The sequence below is a fragment of the Alternaria metachromatica genome, assembly GCF_023757995.1.
Source record: "Alternaria metachromatica strain BMP 0045 chromosome Unknown scaffold_1, whole genome shotgun sequence".
Lineage (NCBI taxonomy): Eukaryota > Fungi > Ascomycota > Dothideomycetes > Pleosporales > Pleosporaceae > Alternaria > Alternaria metachromatica.
The window spans coordinates 2,420,563-2,437,247 of record NW_026055492.1 but is presented as its reverse complement, the minus strand read 5'-3'; the positions used below and the strand labels follow the sequence as shown (position 1 = coordinate 2,437,247).

Genomic DNA, 16,685 nt, shown 5'->3' with positions numbered 1-16,685 from the left:
AGACCAGCCTACATCCGGTAGGGTTACTGCCATCTTCGAACTCAAGTATTCTCGTAGGCAGAAAGGCAGAGTCACCAGTCTGTGCGCATCGTGAATGTTTGGCGAGGCAATTTTTGTCCCATTCGTCGATCAGCTTCCGAGAGCGCTGGCCATCTGTGTTGTCGTTCAGCTCAAGGATCAAATCTGCTTGCTCCTGCATGCCTTCGAGGGGCAGCAGGAGTGACAATCCAGATTGCAATCCCCTCCACATAAGATTTATGAATATCTGTTCTTTAGAGGCAGATACACTGAAACTCGTGAGGAAGTCATCGTCGGTAGGTGTAAGTTTATGCTCATAGATTTTGAACTTAACGCAGATGAGGCAATGCTGTTCCATTGATTGTACCAGAGATTCACGTGTACGGTGATGCCCAAACACGTGTTTTTCGATGTCTAACAGCGTGCGACCAGATCTGTGTTCCCCTCGTTCTGTGGCTCGAAGGCGCGGTGTAAGAGTGGGGTCGTGCATCCCCTCCAAACATCGCTTGCAAACATCGCAAATCATCCCGGAAACGGTCGTCGCGAGCGCGGATTGAGTCCTCAAAGGGGGTATCGATGTAGGGCGTTCGAGGGTCTTTTCGTTGTGCTCCAGGCTCGCCGTGAAATCGATGCGAGCTCAACAATCATGGGCACAACATCGCCAGGAAAGCAAGTGCACGACATAGCTAATGTGTGACAGGTGGATGGTGACGTGGCGGTAGATGTAGGAATGCGGCACAGCAAAAGGATAAGAGAAGTGCGTAAGACCCGGGAAAACATGTGCGGGGTCGTAGATGCCTGCACTATCAGCCCCTCCCACGCGACTTCCTTGTACGACATGGCCAGTCGTTTTAGCATGGATCTGGTACTGTTATCTATCCGAGTAGTACAATTGCCTGTAGAGGAGATGCTTCTTTGTAGATACAGTCTGGGATTATATAATTTTTAGGTGCGCAAAACCTTTCCTCAATCATCACCATCATAAAAACGCATAGTCATCAAGCATGTATCAATGATGATTTGCAGATCAAACGTTTATTATCATCATATATACACATCATCAACGATGAAAACAAAACAAGCCCTACTTGTTAAGCCTCTTAGCCCTCTCCGGGTCTCTCCACCAAGCACATTGCTCCATCCTAATAGCAGTACCCTCATCCTCCATCATCGAGCCACCCTCTGTTGGAGGGTTGATCACCAGCTGCCTACCGCCGGTACCCTCATACTGCTCCCACTTGGGACTGTATCCCAAGGCGTATGTGTTTGGGTCTCCACTGACAACGAAGCTGGCCCAGTAGGCACTGTACATGTCTGCAATCTCAGGGTACTGTGTGTTTGCCTGTCCGTTGAAATACGAGGAGTCACTTGCGTGCGGTACACCCAGGTATGTCGGCGCCCAATTTGGTGTGTTGAAGCGCGCTTTGTACACGGGAGCGGAGGTAGAGGCCATGACGGAGGCGGTGTCTTGAACTGGGCAGATGTAGGAGTAGTCGCCGTAAGCTGCGGATACGCGGGCAAATTGGTCTGAGACGTAACCTAGTGTGCCCTGCTGGGGCTTGACATCTGGGTACAAGGTCTCGAGATCGGCGAGATCTTCCGGTGTGAGGCCGGGTGTGAGGGTCTTCCAGAAGTTGAGGAACTCGGCGTTGGTACGGAGGTCTTGGGGCGCGAAGCCTGTGCCTTCGTCGGTCACGGATGAGATGAGCATCGGGATGTTGAAGAAAGTGCCGTCTTCGCCGGAAGTTGAACCGCGCTTCTCAAGGAGGGGACCGGGAGAGACGGGTTGCCATGGCCATGTGATGTTGTAGTTGTGAGCGTTATATAGCGAGGAAGACATGAACTGGATGTCATCGGCCTCTGCGGCGCGGAGACAGTCAAGAGCGGCTGAGCTGGGCGACTCTGGGCAGTTTAGGTAGTCCATGATGTCTGCGACTTGCTTTTGGTAGAGAGGGTAGTCGACACCTGGGAAGGCGCGAGCGGTTGGTGAACCTGAAGACAAGATGGCCTTGCTGAACAAAGGCTTTCCGGCATCCTCTGCGTAGTTGTGGAAAAGGTGGATACCGACCGAGTGGCCGCCAGCACTTTGACCGGCGAGCGTGATTTGGTCTTTGTCGCCTCCAAAGTCGCCGATGTACTTTTGCAAGAACTCCAATGACATCTTCTGATCGCGGATACCGAGGTTGAGAAGACCCTCATCTTGCATGAACTTGGCTGGCAAGCTGCCGAGCGCACCCAGTCGGTACTGAACGGTGACAACCATAACAGGCTCGGGGCTTTGCTCAACGAATAGCGGACCGTCGAAGCTGCGGTGAGAACCCGAGACGAACGAGCCACCGTGCAAAAAGACCATGGACGGGAGCTTCTGGTTCATAGGGATACCCGAGGGTCGGTATACGTTGATGGTAAGGCAAGCTTCCGACTGCCCGAGGGAGCCGTACATGTTCTGGAAGCAAGCCGGTCCAATTGATGTCGCATCCTTTGTACCATCGAATGGTTCGGGCCATGTTACTGGCATAAACCTTCCGTGACCAACAGGCTGCGTAGAGTACTCAACATTCATCCACGCATCCACTGGCCGACTCAAAGTCTCCGTCTTCTTCAGGTTCATAAGAAGCTGTGTGCCCTGGAAAGATCCATACTCCGGCAGGGTGACGAGAAGAGAACCGTCTGGTGTCTCATAACTCGGAGGATCCGGGCGTTGGGGTGTACCAGGCTGGTATGGCCTGGCCTGGCTGAAAGCGCCAAAGTACCAGAATAGCAAAGCAGTGCTACCGGAGAAAATCATGATGATGGCTAGCCTTCGCTTCCACCATCGTGGGGAGAAATGGGTTGCTTTCATAGTATTTTCCTGCTCCCGTACTTCTGCCGATGGCGGTGCAGGGAGTCGGTCCGCCATGGGTGCCGACTGGCGCTATCGGCAACGGATAGCGGAGAGACTGCGGGGATGCAGGCGATGTGACTATTGCTACGGATAATCTCGCATGCGCTTATTCGCGTTGGCGCTAGCTTGCGGTCGTGATGGGTACAACGTTGGTGTTGAAGGGTGAGAACGGCACGTGGCTGGCGAATAATGACGTTGCCGAGCCACGATAGGGCACTACCGAGTCAAGATATCGGTTGTGCAAGGGTGTCCGGAGCCATGTTGTGAACTTGCATCTTCACTTGCCTCCGAAGCTTACCCCCATAAAGATTACTTTCCCTCTCCAAGGCGCTTGAGTAAAGGTCCGTGGAGGCAATTTTCTCTCGTCGCCCGCTCACCGGACGCAGCTGGGCATCCATGATGATTACGTGCCTGTATTAGTACGGCACGGCTGCAGAACAGAGCTGCAGAACAGAACTGCATCGCGCAGGAAGATCGCACATAGACCCTATCCTCCCAGTCTGCTTTTGGGATGATCAGCTCATTTCTATTGGGAAAAAGCTTTTTGAGTTCACAGCGAAGCAATAGATTGTGGCGTCCGGAGGAGGAGAAAGCATCTGCACCCCGCAAGCTAACGCAGACTAATCACAGTGTTGGCGGCCTCGCGCGGCAAATGTTCTGGGTCCGAAAAGTAACTGGCGCCAAGGCTGCGCTTTGCATTGATATCTTCCTTGTTGAATCCAGAACAAAAGTTGGAGTACTTCTAGCGTCCCCCACCTCCAGTGTCAATGCACACAACCACACAATCTCCCATCTCTGCCTACTTTCCCTGCTCTGCGGCCTCCTTTTCCACGGCATCCGCCATGTCGGCCAACGTGTCGAACTTCCAGTTATATACAGGATCATCGCGGTTTCCCATGACCGCACCCGGCCTGTAAATCCATGAACTCTTGATTCCCATGTCCTTTGCTGGGTGGTGGTCGTGATATTGAGATTGCGCCGTTTGCAGCACCTCGTGCTTCTCGACTCCGAATTGCTCCTTCACTTTGGCCAGCATGTATTCGAAATTCCTTAGGTCGGGCTTGTAAGATCCGATGTCTTGGGCGGTGTAGACGGCGTCGAACTTGTATCCCTTGAGCCCGTTCGCATTTCCGATCTTGAATGAATCATGGTCGACGTTGGAAAGAACGACAAGCTTGAAGTACTTGGACAACCTCTCCAAAGCAGATGGTATATCAGCGAATCCAGGCCAGTGTCCGATACTCGCTCCAAATGCTTTGTTCTCTTGTTCACTGGGCTTCTCCAGACCAAGTTTCTCACACAACTCAGGAAGCACCATGGCGAGTACCTCTGAGTACTTGAGATGGCCGTGTTCGCTCTCAACTCTGGCCTCGATCTTGTGCATGACTTGCATAATGTGCTTGCGATCCATGTTCTCTTGACCAGACTTCTTAAGATGGGGCTGGAGGGCGGTCAAAGCGCCCGCCTCCCAGTCTATCAGGGTGCCATACACATCGAAAGAGAGGAGCTTGAAGTCGGTAAGCTTGGACATGATGGTGTTTGGTGTGTTGTGGAAAGATAAAATTGTGTTTGGGTTTGAGACACTTGAGACAACTGATATTGTAATGATGGTTTTGAAAGCGATGTTGGCGATTATATACCGCATCATGACTGTACAGTTGAAGTTGCCCAGAGCCTCTTGGAACCCCACTTGGTACTATGACGTTAGCGGGGCACCACAACACGCCCTTCAAATTACATGCTGGGGTTGCGACGATCAAGACTGTGATAGCAGCTTATAGGTCTTGATCTAGACGCTGCATACGCTTTGTAGTGGGATATGACCTTGCTTTGGGGTTGAATTTCGGGTTATGTAACGCGTCATACACATAGCTGGCGCGTGAGTCGCGTTTAGTTCGTCTCCCTTCCATGGAACTTGAGTATGCGGCATCGTTCATTAGACGCAAGTGTGATAAACTGTGGAGCGTATCTAACAAGCACCTGAGTCATAATCGGACATTATCCATCCAGAATCGGACCGCTATTTACCCTCGGTCTACGCAGTGTTGACAACTTCAGTTTTCATCTCGTATGGCAAGCTATCAATCTTCGACTCCAGGACTTCCTTGGTTAGCCTCCACAAGTTTCTCTGCAACTTCTCATCCCTGGCCTGCTTGGACGCTTCTTGGACCTTCTTATCAGGAACGATGTAGGAGTTCTGTTGGCAATTAGCTTGAGTTTCTGATGAAGAGGACTTCCAGAGTCGACTTACTTGAATCTGCTCCTTCGGAACATCGGGCGACGCTGCGGCAAACAAGGCTGGGCGACACCCCTCCGCTACTGGGTCTTTCATGAACGGTCGCACGGCTTTGACCCCAATCTTTCCAGCAGTGCCATAGGCCTCGATTGCTTGATCTTGCTGATCCGTTATCACGCCACCAGGGTGCGTCGCGTTGATCCACGGTAAGCCCGTGCTCTCTGTGACTTGACCGAACTCTCCAGCCTTGATACGGAGGTACAGCTCGCGAAGAAAGAGGATCTGCGCTAGCTTGGTGCGGTTATAGAGCTTCATTGCACCGATGTCTTGGTTGATCTCTTGGATGGACTCAAACTTCATGCTCGAGTCGGCTCCCCTGTGTAGGTCGGAAGATTGGTGTACAATGCGCGAGTCGGGTGTCTTCTGCAGTATAGGCAATAGCATGAGCGTGAGGTGGGCCTGCGAGAAGATGTTGACCTGCATGTGGCTATCCAGACCATCCCGAGTCTCGTTGTATACGCCAACGCCCAAACCCGCATTGCAGACCAAAGCATCAAGCCTGTCCAGCTCTTTTGCCAGCGACTTGGCTACTTCGTCGACTTGTTTGAAGTCTTCGAGATTGCACTTGCGCCATTCCACTTTGCTTATGTCACCCCATTCCTTGAGCGCTTCTTGAGCTTCGTCGGCGTGTTGCTCTTTGTTCGAAAGGAGGTAGATTTTCGCGGGGTTGTGCTGGAGGAGGTGCGCGACGATGCCGTATCCGATTCCAGCGGAGCCGCCTGTTACGACATAGATCTGAAAGATGCATTAGAAACCTGCACATGTAGAGGGAGGGATAAGCTTACCTTTCCGCTGAGGTCGGGGATGTCTGTGTTGGGATCGAAGGCGCTGCCGATGGCTTTCTTGATGGTGTCCATGATGCTTCAGGTTCAGCTGGTTGCTCAATACCTTACTTGTTCTTCTTATTTGTATGGTAGACGGTTGTTCCAATCCAGGCGAGACCTAAGGATATATCACGTTGCCCCAGAACGCGTCGCGCATCGTGTCGTCATAATGAAATGGGGTAGGCTGCACCTCTCAGCCAGTAGCTACGGCGTGTGCATGTCGCGTCAGTAGACTCAAATATGAAATCAGTCGGTCGAGCCAAGAGTGATCAATGACCGCTCTTCACATGTGGCTGCGTGGACATGGAGGGCGAAGAAGTGTTGGTAAGAGACATCAGCCCTGGAGGGTTGAGACGCGCTCCGCGGTCGATACGGATCCTAGTGGCACTGACATAAAGTGCCACAAGGTCTTTCTCACATATTACACCAACATCAAGATAGCTGCTGCTCTGAACAGGATCAATGCGATATGCATTTATATTCGCCGAAATAGTTGAGGACGTAGTGGTGATGTTAATACTGAGAGAAGACTTTGTGTGAGGAGGCGGAGATGGCAGGCGCGTTGTGAGCCTGATGGCTGGCAGCCCCGCACAGCTACCCGCATCATCGCGCGTTTCTCCTCTTCCTTCGCTATACCCTCCAACCAGACTTGTCAATGCACCATCCTTCGCATACCGTCTATATGATGCGTATACACTCTCCAAGGAACTTTATCCAGTCTTTGTGGCAAATCCACCACAAGGCTGAAGCAGAAGAAGAGCACCTCGGATCCACCACTACATCTTTTCTTTCGCAACTGATTGCGCAAGACCATATTCGACGCTGAACTACGGCTTTGACCAGTCATCTTTCATGGCTTTTCTCAAGCTTAGTTGGAGCAGTATGTTGAATTGAAGCCAGCTAATTGCTAACACTACACAGTATCTTTGGCCCTAGCTCAAGCTTATTCGCAGCTTCCCAGCTATCCCAAGGGCCTTCTCGCCGCCGAGATTGGCGTAAAAGAGTGATGATGCGCTGAACCAAGATAGGGTCCTCGCAGAATGTCGCTGTAAAAAACAGCGAAGGAATCGTGTCGCTATCCAGCGTGAACATTGGCCGTCCCAACCACGATGCCTCCATACTATACAAATGCCCCGCCATGTCCAGGAGCTCATAGTTGAGCCTCGATAACTCTTCGTCGTTGTCTTCAGTCTCTGGAAGTAGGATTATTTCCAGTGCGCATCTGCGAAGCATGAGGACAAGTAGTTCGCGCTGAACTTCCTTCGGTAAACTCCGTGAGTCGGCCAAAGCTGAGACGAGGAGGTCGAACTTCTTCTTCCAACGCTCGAAAGATGCGGTGAGCTCTATCGTTTCGTTATCTAGACCACGATCTATCGTAGTCTCTTCATCTCCATCACAACCAGGATCGGTATTGAACAGCCTGATTTCTAGGTCCCATAAGGCCTCTTTGCATTCTGGGACGCTTGAAAATGGTGTACGCTCTTCGTCAATTTCGATCAATGGCGTGGCGTATGGTGTCATGTCGGAGATGACGTCTTCGTCGTCGACGAGCATGGCTGCGTCCACACCGAAGCGAAGTAACACGGTCCCGATCTCCTGCATCAGCTGTTTTGAGTCGTTTGAAGCGGCCGACAGGTTGCATGTTTCCAACAGACGTGCGCCGGCCCGCATGTGACGAATGCCCTCGTCAAAGCGACCGAGCAAGTTCTCCAAGCACACAAAGAGTAAACAGCAGGTCAGAATCGTGACCTCAGCATTAACGGTTGTTGACGTCTGAGAATCCTTGATGCTCACTAAGTCTCCAATGGCTTTGTTATAATGCTGTGTGGCGATGACTTCCAGACGGGCCATCGACTCGTTTGTATCATCCAGAAGAGGCGCTGAAAGCTTTTGGAGGTAGAGCTGATGGGCTGCACCGAGCGCAACCACTGCATGTCGTACCGCAGGCTCGTTATGGCTCATTGGAAGCACTCTTCGGGACCAGAAGTCTTTCGGAGTGGCGAGACGGACGAAATCGACGATGGTGATGGAGCAGAAATGGTAGAAGAAGAGCCGTTCGCGCGCGCTACCGAAAAGGCCAAAGCCAGATCCGACGTCTGGGGATATGCTACGCGTCTGACGACGAGCGACGGTACACTTGCTTGCTGCAGAGGCTTGGATGGCTTTCTCTCCAGTAGGTGATTGCTTCTTTTGAGGTGGCAGTGGCGCATACCCATCACACTTCACTTGGCCCTCTCTACATCGACGGCAGGTTGGTTTCTCTTCGTCACATTTCTTTCGGCGTATTCTGTAGATCAACACGCGGCATGTCAGTATGTTGAGCCTGATATGTTGGGCGATCGTGGATACCACGCTGTTTCCAAACACAGTTGCGGAACACAAAATCCTGGTATGAAGAAAGAGGTGGTGCACTGGGGAGATAACGCCCAAACACACTTACTTGCTGCGAAAGCACATTAGCAAAAGCTCCGTTGTGTCGACCACCCAAATTGTCGCGCGCAGAAAGGTCATCTTCGGTGTATAACACGGTGTTTCTTAAGGATCGCAGGTACAGAGGCGATAGAGTGGGAAGAGGGAACGAAAGAAGATGAGGCAGCTGCACTTCACCACGATTCTGGAGAACGTACCATGTATTACATCCTGTGCGAACTTTGGGAGAGAAGGTGCGCACTCGAGGGCCCTTTGTCAATACCGGCAGATCCATGATCATGTTATTGGCTGTGGCGTATGTCGGGTACTTCACCTTATAAATACGAGTTCACCCACAAACTCAAAATGGTTGAGGCGGTGCTATTTTTCAAAGAAGCCACAGTCGAAGTAAGGGCTGAGGACGCGCAATTGTTAGGAAGAAGAACAAGGAGATGGGAGTCCCGATCATGCGTTCTAGTTCATCTTATCGGCCCGACACGACGACCGTGATTGGCTCCAGCGTATAATCCGCCGGTCGGAAACGCCAATTTGACTGTCATCACCTCCGTCTCCACTGCGACAACACCTGGGCATCCACAACATCCACTGATCTCGTTAACAAGCTACTGGAGTCGACTCATTTCGGGTAACGTTGTGCAAGCTATACGCCGGCTGTATGATGCCTATCTACAGAGAACACAGCCTCCCGAGGTCTTGTCGACGGAACGCCCTTTTCGGAAACGTCATGGCAACAAGATTGGCATCGGCTGGTGACGTCCTCGCTATCGGGAAGCTGTATATAGAGGCAACGTTTAACTGAGTGGAAGATCATCTCGTTCTATATCTAAGATTCGCTCCAGAACGGCCATCCTATAAACACCCGGTGAAGCGTCGGGAACAGTTTACATCCATCGTTCCGAGCAAGCTTCAAGATGCGTTCTCAAGCGCTTCTTGCTCTCTCAGGCCTCTGTAAGTATCAGACCAAGCTTACCCATTACTCAATCGTTTTTCAGATGGACAAAAGCTAATTCAAATCAGGCCTTGCGTGTCCCGCCTTTGCCGGAGTCGTCTCGCGTGGATCAGACGCATCAATCGATCTAACACCAACCAATGCATCTACAACCAGCAAGGTCAAGGCCGATATCCGAGCTGATACCAATCGAGACGGCACGGTCGACATCACAGACGTGGAAGACTGCGAGGACTGCGACGGCAAGACCGAGTGGACTGCCGACTATGGCGCCATCTTTCTCCCCAACATTGGAGACACGAACAAGCGTTGCTCTAACGCCCTCCTCAATGGTCCTTCGGTCAGCAACGAGCGAATTGATGCTTGCAACGATGCTTCTGACAATGTCATGCGCTCCGAGCAATATCTCGCTCCGCTCCGCACAGTTCCACTGCCTGAGCTTCCCGATGACGCTCATGGTCGCATCTACATCAAAGATCCCGTGCAGCGCAAGTATGTCCGCATCTTCCACAAGGCGAGCGAAAACAGCACCTGGAGCTATGTCGACGGCAATTCCACTTTCAGCGCAGCCGCTCTGCGTGAGGGTCTTGTCCTCGGTGTTGACGGACGCGACACCCGTCGACCCAATGGCTGGGACGGCCGCGTTACTATTAGCTTCGATGTCGAGAGCTCGATAGGTGCCTCTTCTGATGATGTCATGCTTCGCGCTGCACCTGTCCTCACCCATACTCATCTCGACCCTGTGCAGCAGGTCATTGCTGTCAAAGGTAATGAGACCGGCAATCCATGGATCCTTCGCTTCACCGACGCCCTTCAAACAGCCGTCAACGAGTCTGGCCTCGAAGAGGAACTTTACCTCTTCTCCGGAAGCGATGATATCTGGGCGCAGGACTTCATGGAGCCTGGCTTCGCTTCGATGCCCGGTCCCGACGGACCCATCACCCTGCGTATCATGATCCGTTCTCCCCAGGACGAGCGTGTTGCCGGCAGACAGCTCTTCGAATACTACCGCGACACTGGTATCGGCGCTGTTCAGCAGCTCGGTGGTGCCCGCGATGAGATTAACTCCGGTGGTAATATCGAGACTATTCCTCCCTACGAGTTTAATGGCACTGCCTGGCCTGCCGGTCGTCTGATTCTTGGCAACCATGGCGAGCAGAAACACTTCATGCTTCCCTTCTTCCAAGCTCAAGAGACACAAGATCCCCTTCTTCTCGATACAGACTGGCTGGTCATCGGCCACGTTGACGAATTTATCCAGTTCATCCCTGTCGATTCACCTCGTGGTTGGGCCGTTATGGTCACCGATCCCATGATGGGCGTCGAAATGCTCCAGCAGCTAAAGGACAGCGGACACGGCTCAGAGCACGCCTTTTCGCGCAAGAACGATAGCCAATCATTCGACAACTGCACTTCCGATTTCGCCTGTGCTGCTATTCCCGTTCCGCCAATCACTATCAATGAGTTGCTTGCCAATGAGGACCTCATGTCTGTGCAGAAGCGCTGCGCCGAGCGTATCGAGGGTAATCTACAGATCCTCAAGGAAGCAACAGGAGTTACTGACGACGAGATTATTCGCCTCCCTGAGATGTTCAACGGAAATCCTTTCGGCGACCTTTCCGCAATCCTTTCCGGTAATGCGACAAGTGGCTCGACATTTGGCGGAAACTCTTCCGATAACGCGACAAATGAGCTGAAGGTCGGTGCGCTCTTCCCCGGTGTTATCAACGGCATTGTCTTGACCGACTTTGACACATACATTGCCCCCAACCCCTGGGGCCCCGTTGTGGACGGAACGGATGTTCTTGCCGAGAAGCTCAAGTCGCTGTACGCCAGTGTGGGTATGGATGTCATCTACATCGACGACTGGAACACACATCACAACTACGGCGGCGAGGTCCACTGCGGTACCAATACCGTGCGCGATATGGATAATGAGTGGTACTCGTCATGGGCATCTGATGAATGTGATGATGAAGGTGGAGATGACGATGACGAGGAAGGCGATGGCGAGATTTACTAGGCTTAACTATGTCGTGCAGATACCGGCCATGGCCTCCATAATGCATTCATCTGCTCGTATCCAAATCAGCAGCTCCTTTCACCATTTTTTTCCACGTTTCTACTTGAAAACTATCTCGAAGGCTGCGACGACGTCTCGTCTACTCAGAGTGATCTGTTCGCACATGTAAGTGTATCTAGGTAGCATTCATCTTTGGGGTACTCGGGTCAAAAACGTCGCTTGAGGAAGTAGATCCGCGCGGTGTGAGATACAGTGACTCTCGGTAGCTACAACGTTTCATTTCCTTCATATATCAAATCGCCGATAGGGAATAAGGAACTGCTGCTCTTTCGCGCTGGTCGACCTTTCATTGCTACCAACGGAAAAAGCCCGGACCTGTGTGGCCTTTACGCGCCAGCTACTTAAATATGTACCCAGGGAGCTCCACTTTGGAAACGATTTAACTCTCGCAAATACCTCCACCAGGGTTAGATTCTACCCTGATGATCTCGAAGCTCTTAGCGCTCGGTGCTGTTCTTCTCGCCTCTGCCACCGCTAACGTCTTCGACTTGTCTTACTCCAATGTCTCCAGCGCTGCTATCGACGAAGGCAGGATCGAAACCGCCGTATTAGTTGACACCGAGACGACAGAACCCGCCGATGACGTCCTATGGAATGCTGCGTTAAGCAAAGGCCGAATGTTGATACTAGCCACGAGCTTGAACCTTCCAGAGGCTGCCAAGGTCTATCAACAGATGGAAACTCCCTGGGATGGAACCCTCGAACGCGAACTAGCACTTTGGGGCTACTCGGAACCTGACTACCCGGAAGTTGAAGACTCTGACGAAAACTGTGTCATGGGGAAAGAAAACCACGGCCTTCAAGATATGCTCAAAGAGCTACATGCAGATGATAGAGATTCACGTGATGGAGGGGACAACATCTGTCACACAATCCAACATCAAGACGGGCCTACCTTGGAGAAAGATGAGAACGGTGAAGTACCAGAAGATCCTAAGGAACAATACTACAAAGTTGAAGGGCGCAGATACAGGGTATGTGAGCACATAGAAATCGATATGGCTAAAACTTGACGCAATGCAGCTGACATTGCTCTAGGTTACCGGCGCGGATTCCACCATTGGAATAAATCCAAAGGCTGGTATCATCTTCTTTCTGACTCGTGAGAGCCCCGCGTACGCGGCGAGAAAGCTATGGAATGTACCCTCCGTCAAGCCGGACGAAATGCCTGCCCTCAAAAGTAGCTCGGATATTGCCTGGGGTCTCTGGAATAGGCATTGCAAAGAAAGCCTGTCCAACATCAACTACTTCTTCACGGTGGCAGTTGCGAACCCGGAAACGCGTAAGATCATCAGTAGAGCTATGGGACAAAATGCTGTGCCGAATGCGCCAGGATACACCTTTAGAGCTGGGAATCAGAACTTCATCGCTCTGCTGGGTATGTATACGATTGAAGCTTTCTCTGATATGTTCACCAGAAGCTCTCGAATTCTCAACAGTTACAGGATATGCACTAACTACCAGTCTCTAGGATCGCCGAACCTTGTAGCAGTAATGTTCTTCCTCCTCCAACACAAGACTCGGTTTGGCCACAATCGATGGGTTACTGAGATCCGTGTTTTCATACCGAATGGGGATTTCAATAAGGTTTCGATGCTTGTTAAGGTTGAGCGAGCGCCCCCGACAGAACCTCCCGAGCCTATTGAAGATCCAGATTGCGCGGAGAAAAGGTCGTTGAAAAGTGCGCCAGTCTCACCGCTGAAGATCGATAGTTGGAAGGGTGGCGAACGTGCAAATTCCTCCTTCGAGGAGCTGAATTTGGTTAGAAGACATATCATATGGGCTTAGACTCGGTCACAAGCGATAGATATAGGCTTTACATGGTGAGTTCGAATTAGATGCTTTGGCGACGCCGTTGATGGAGCATCTCATGCAGGAAAAGAACTCAATATCTATGTCCTGAAACTCCACATTACCTCAAGATTTTATCCACTTCTCTTGTACACTAACGTAGTCGACAGAACACGTTCCTATATCTCAATTCCTGTAATTTCACAACACAGCCATTGCGCATTGTTGGCACACGAGCTCCTACTCTGGACAGTTAAGTGATTGCTCGCTTCCTTTTCACCCACCATGCCACTTTCTCGATCGCGCGTCGCCGGACCAGGATGCCTACAGAATACGGCGACGAGACCGTGGCTGAGCTCGAATGGCTCCCGCCGAAACAAGATTATGTTGCCAACCTACGCTCAGTCGCACCTCCAGCGGACGAGCCAACGTGTGCTATATGTCGTGGTGAGTGGGAGTATCCGGCCCAGGAAGTCGTCGAGCCAAGCCCTCACTGCTCTCGACATCCTCTTCACAAAGACTGTCTTCTCATAACCTTTGCAACGGAAGATGGAGAGGAAGTCAGCAATCTGTGTCCATTTTGCCGTCGCGAACTCTTCGAGAAGATGCCACAGCCGCCCGCGAAGCCCCCGAGTATCCCGAACACTACCTACCAGCAAACTACCCAACTCTATGACAATCTTGTGGCGCTTCATATCCAGATTGTATACAACGACGACAAAACCGAAGATCCGCAGCTGCTGTATCCTTCCGGCCCGACTATTGAGGACGCCTTGCAGAAAGACGGTTTCTGGTCTGCTCTTCCCCGTTTCTTGGACGAATGGTACCACCGCAATGCATCTCAGATTATCGAGCAGACAAAATGCTATAGGAAACCACTTTCGATCGTGGATATGGGTCGCGCAGCGTTTACTGCGCGTTTTGGTTATAGCGAGCCACCGTCTCGTAGGATTACACGCCTCACAGACGAAGGCCGCGCAGCTATCGCTACGCTCTTTGCGCACGAAATTGACAACTCAGAGTTGTGCCTAAAGGCTACGGAGCTACTGGATCACCAGCAAGGCGAAATTGTCATGCAATGTATCCGCGCCGCCCTCATGTACTACGACCAGTCTGCCTTCCCCCAACACGTCGAGGATTTGCAGCGCAAAGCTCGTTGGCTCATTGCCTACCATGTCCTTACTTCTCTATTAACAGCACGCAGACGCCCCGATGAGGACGTGTGGTATCGAGGAACAAACATCCCCCGTTGGCTCCAGCTGGTCCGTTTTCGCAAGATGCTGCACCAAGGCATCAAATATTGGGCCTCACCGACCTTCTTCGCCAGCCAACGCCCACTCGAGATGAATTTTCCTTACGGTCACCTTATGGGTGTTACCGAGGGATTCGGCGAGCATGACTTATTGGAAATACAGTATTTCCGGCCCACCGATGTAGAGCCGTATCAAAGTCGTATTGGACCCATCAATCGTGGTCATAAAATGATTATAAAGGAGGACACCTCGGTATGTCCTTTAGATCCCAGTCTCCCGAATGGCACTATCTTTCAATTTCTGAAGGACGGAACTTTGACAGTTCGGGAACTCAGTCCTGCCTTCCTTCATGATATTTCCTGCAACCGTGAGGAAGGTTTCTTCGATCTCGTTCATGAGAATGGGAGTATGCTGAGGATCATACGTAGGATCATGCCGTAGGGGCACTATGGGTGGCTAGAACTCGTGCTGCATGTTGCTACATACATACTATTAATAACAACTAGATAGCTTTCGAGGCAGTGTATACTTGCCTGGGTACTATCTTCAGCAACATTTTGCAATATGGGCTTACTAGTTCCCATGCGTATCCGCGATCTCCTTCTGGCCCTTCCTCACCCACGCTTTAAACGGATCCTGCACATCAGGATTCCTCCTCAACTTCTCAATCTGATCTTCGCCCGACGGCACCAAAAGCCCTCTCTTGACCGCATCTCTCTCCTCAATCTCCTCACACCACTTCTTTAGCTTCGGAAACTTGGTCATCTCAATCCCCGCCCATGGTGCCCACCGAACCCATGTAAAGGTCGTGATATCCGCAATACTGTACTTGCCGCGGCCTTTGCCTGCGAGATAGTCTCTATCCTGGAGTCGCGCTTCTAGGACCGAGTAGAGGCGCTTTGTCTCATTCTTGTATCTCTTCGTGCCATAGTCGATCTTCTCGGGTGCGTAGCGCACGAAATGGTTCGCTTGTCCTTGCATTGGGCCCACGCCGGCGTTCTGGAAGAAGAGCCACTGTATCATATCCATCCGCTCGTCACTATCCTGGAAGCTGAACTGGAAGTCTTTGTCATAGTGTTCGACGAGATACAGAAAGATGGCTCCAGATTCAAAGACGGGGTATGAGCCGCGACTGTGGTCTACAATCGCGGGTATGCGACCGTTGGGGTTGACTTTGAGAAATGAGGCGGATTTCTGCTCATCTTTGGATAGATCGATGGCGGTGGTTTTGTAAGGGATGCCGAGTTCTTCGAGGAAAATGGAGATCTTTTGGCCGTTGGGTGTGGCCGCTGTGAGAAGCTCGATGTTGGGGGTCGTCATTTTGTGTTTTTGCTCTCACTTTGCAGCGTCTCTCGTATGTGAGATTTTTTGAAGAGGAGGCATCGATGCTGCAGTATCACTGCTTACATAGATGCGCTGTACCCGCACTACCGATGGTCCGGTGGACTCGTATCATGATGACGTATGTTTGAAGTAGCTGAAGAGGACGTCATTAGGGTCTGCTGTTTGACTGCCAGCATTCCGAAGGAATTTGGAAATTTCCATCAAAAGAATGCCTCCGAATTGAAAGAGCAGTTGTTCAGCTTGCAATGTAGCAAAGAAGTGGAGAGCTCTTCCCACTTTCAACGCGCGTTGGCATTCGAGTTAGCGCGGCGCTAGTCCACGCTCAGGTGTCGCGTGCCTCCCGCAACCATCATCACCACGACGCACCACCAAACTGGATCTCTTGCGACACATGAACTCATTCCTTCTCTTCTATGCTGCAGGTTCAAACAAAGAGCATACCTCTCGATCGCCGATAATTTACTGGCACGCCGATACACAGCCATGCCGTTCGTTTCGCGCGGTGGTCTGATTTTCTTTCGGCTTTAGTCCTATTTGGCCCAAAACAGTAACCATCATGCCACTTTTCAAGACAAAGTTCCAATTGGGATGTAAGGTAGTGTTGCATGTGACTTGATGTTGAGCGACTTTTGGTTCGTAAAGTGCAGCTCGTACGCGCAGCTGGCGATCTCCTTCCTTTTACCGCGTATTTCTCCCATTTCACAGTCTTTGTTCTTTGCTCAACACTACTTCCGAGGCCTTCGCGATCGAGGAGTCCATCACCACCCGGGTCCACTAGCGCAGGAAGAGTGCCACACAAGTCAAACACGAGAG

General features: G+C 51.5%; 8 protein-coding genes across 8 annotated transcripts; 3 read left to right on the top strand and 5 right to left on the bottom strand.

Annotated features, from left to right (window-relative positions):
* Positions 1-1,102: 1,102 nt before the first annotated feature.
* J4E83_000784 (uncharacterized protein) lies at positions 1,103-2,917 on the bottom strand (the record flags this gene model as incomplete). Its single annotated transcript, XM_049327745.1, has 1 exon — positions 1,103-2,917. The coding sequence occupies one exon, from the start codon at positions 2,915-2,917 to the stop codon at positions 1,103-1,105; it is 1,815 nt and encodes a 604-aa protein (XP_049193890.1).
* A 784-nt stretch (positions 2,918-3,701) lies between these two features.
* J4E83_000783 (uncharacterized protein) lies at positions 3,702-4,433 on the bottom strand (the record flags this gene model as incomplete). Its single annotated transcript, XM_049327744.1, has 1 exon — positions 3,702-4,433. One exon carries the CDS (start codon positions 4,431-4,433, stop codon positions 3,702-3,704), a length of 732 nt encoding a protein of 243 aa, XP_049193889.1.
* A 504-nt stretch (positions 4,434-4,937) lies between these two features.
* Positions 4,938-6,055, bottom strand: J4E83_000782 (uncharacterized protein; the record flags this gene model as incomplete). The annotated part of the gene is made up of 3 exons (XM_049327743.1): positions 4,938-5,099; positions 5,154-5,933; positions 5,984-6,055. The coding sequence occupies 3 exons, from the start codon at positions 6,053-6,055 to the stop codon at positions 4,938-4,940; spliced, it is 1,014 nt and encodes a 337-aa protein (XP_049193888.1).
* An 867-nt stretch (positions 6,056-6,922) lies between these two features.
* On the bottom strand, positions 6,923-7,984 carry J4E83_000781 (uncharacterized protein; the record flags this gene model as incomplete). Its single annotated transcript, XM_049327742.1, has 1 exon — positions 6,923-7,984. One exon carries the CDS (start codon positions 7,982-7,984, stop codon positions 6,923-6,925), a length of 1,062 nt encoding a protein of 353 aa, XP_049193887.1.
* Positions 7,985-9,363: 1,379 nt separating this feature from the next.
* J4E83_000780 (uncharacterized protein) lies at positions 9,364-11,424 on the top strand (the record flags this gene model as incomplete). Its single annotated transcript, XM_049327741.1, has 2 exons — positions 9,364-9,400; positions 9,470-11,424. The coding sequence occupies 2 exons, from the start codon at positions 9,364-9,366 to the stop codon at positions 11,422-11,424; spliced, it is 1,992 nt and encodes a 663-aa protein (XP_049193886.1).
* A 482-nt stretch (positions 11,425-11,906) lies between these two features.
* J4E83_000779 (uncharacterized protein) lies at positions 11,907-13,272 on the top strand (the record flags this gene model as incomplete). The annotated part of the gene is made up of 2 exons (XM_049327740.1): positions 11,907-12,458; positions 12,523-13,272. 2 exons carry the CDS (start codon positions 11,907-11,909, stop codon positions 13,270-13,272), a joined length of 1,302 nt encoding a protein of 433 aa, XP_049193885.1.
* A 323-nt stretch (positions 13,273-13,595) lies between these two features.
* On the top strand, positions 13,596-14,969 carry J4E83_000778 (uncharacterized protein; the record flags this gene model as incomplete). Its single annotated transcript, XM_049327739.1, has 1 exon — positions 13,596-14,969. The coding sequence occupies one exon, from the start codon at positions 13,596-13,598 to the stop codon at positions 14,967-14,969; it is 1,374 nt and encodes a 457-aa protein (XP_049193884.1).
* A 132-nt stretch (positions 14,970-15,101) lies between these two features.
* Positions 15,102-15,848, bottom strand: J4E83_000777 (uncharacterized protein; the record flags this gene model as incomplete). Its single annotated transcript, XM_049327738.1, has 1 exon — positions 15,102-15,848. The coding sequence occupies one exon, from the start codon at positions 15,846-15,848 to the stop codon at positions 15,102-15,104; it is 747 nt and encodes a 248-aa protein (XP_049193883.1).
* Between the last annotated feature and the right edge of the window lie 837 nt (positions 15,849-16,685).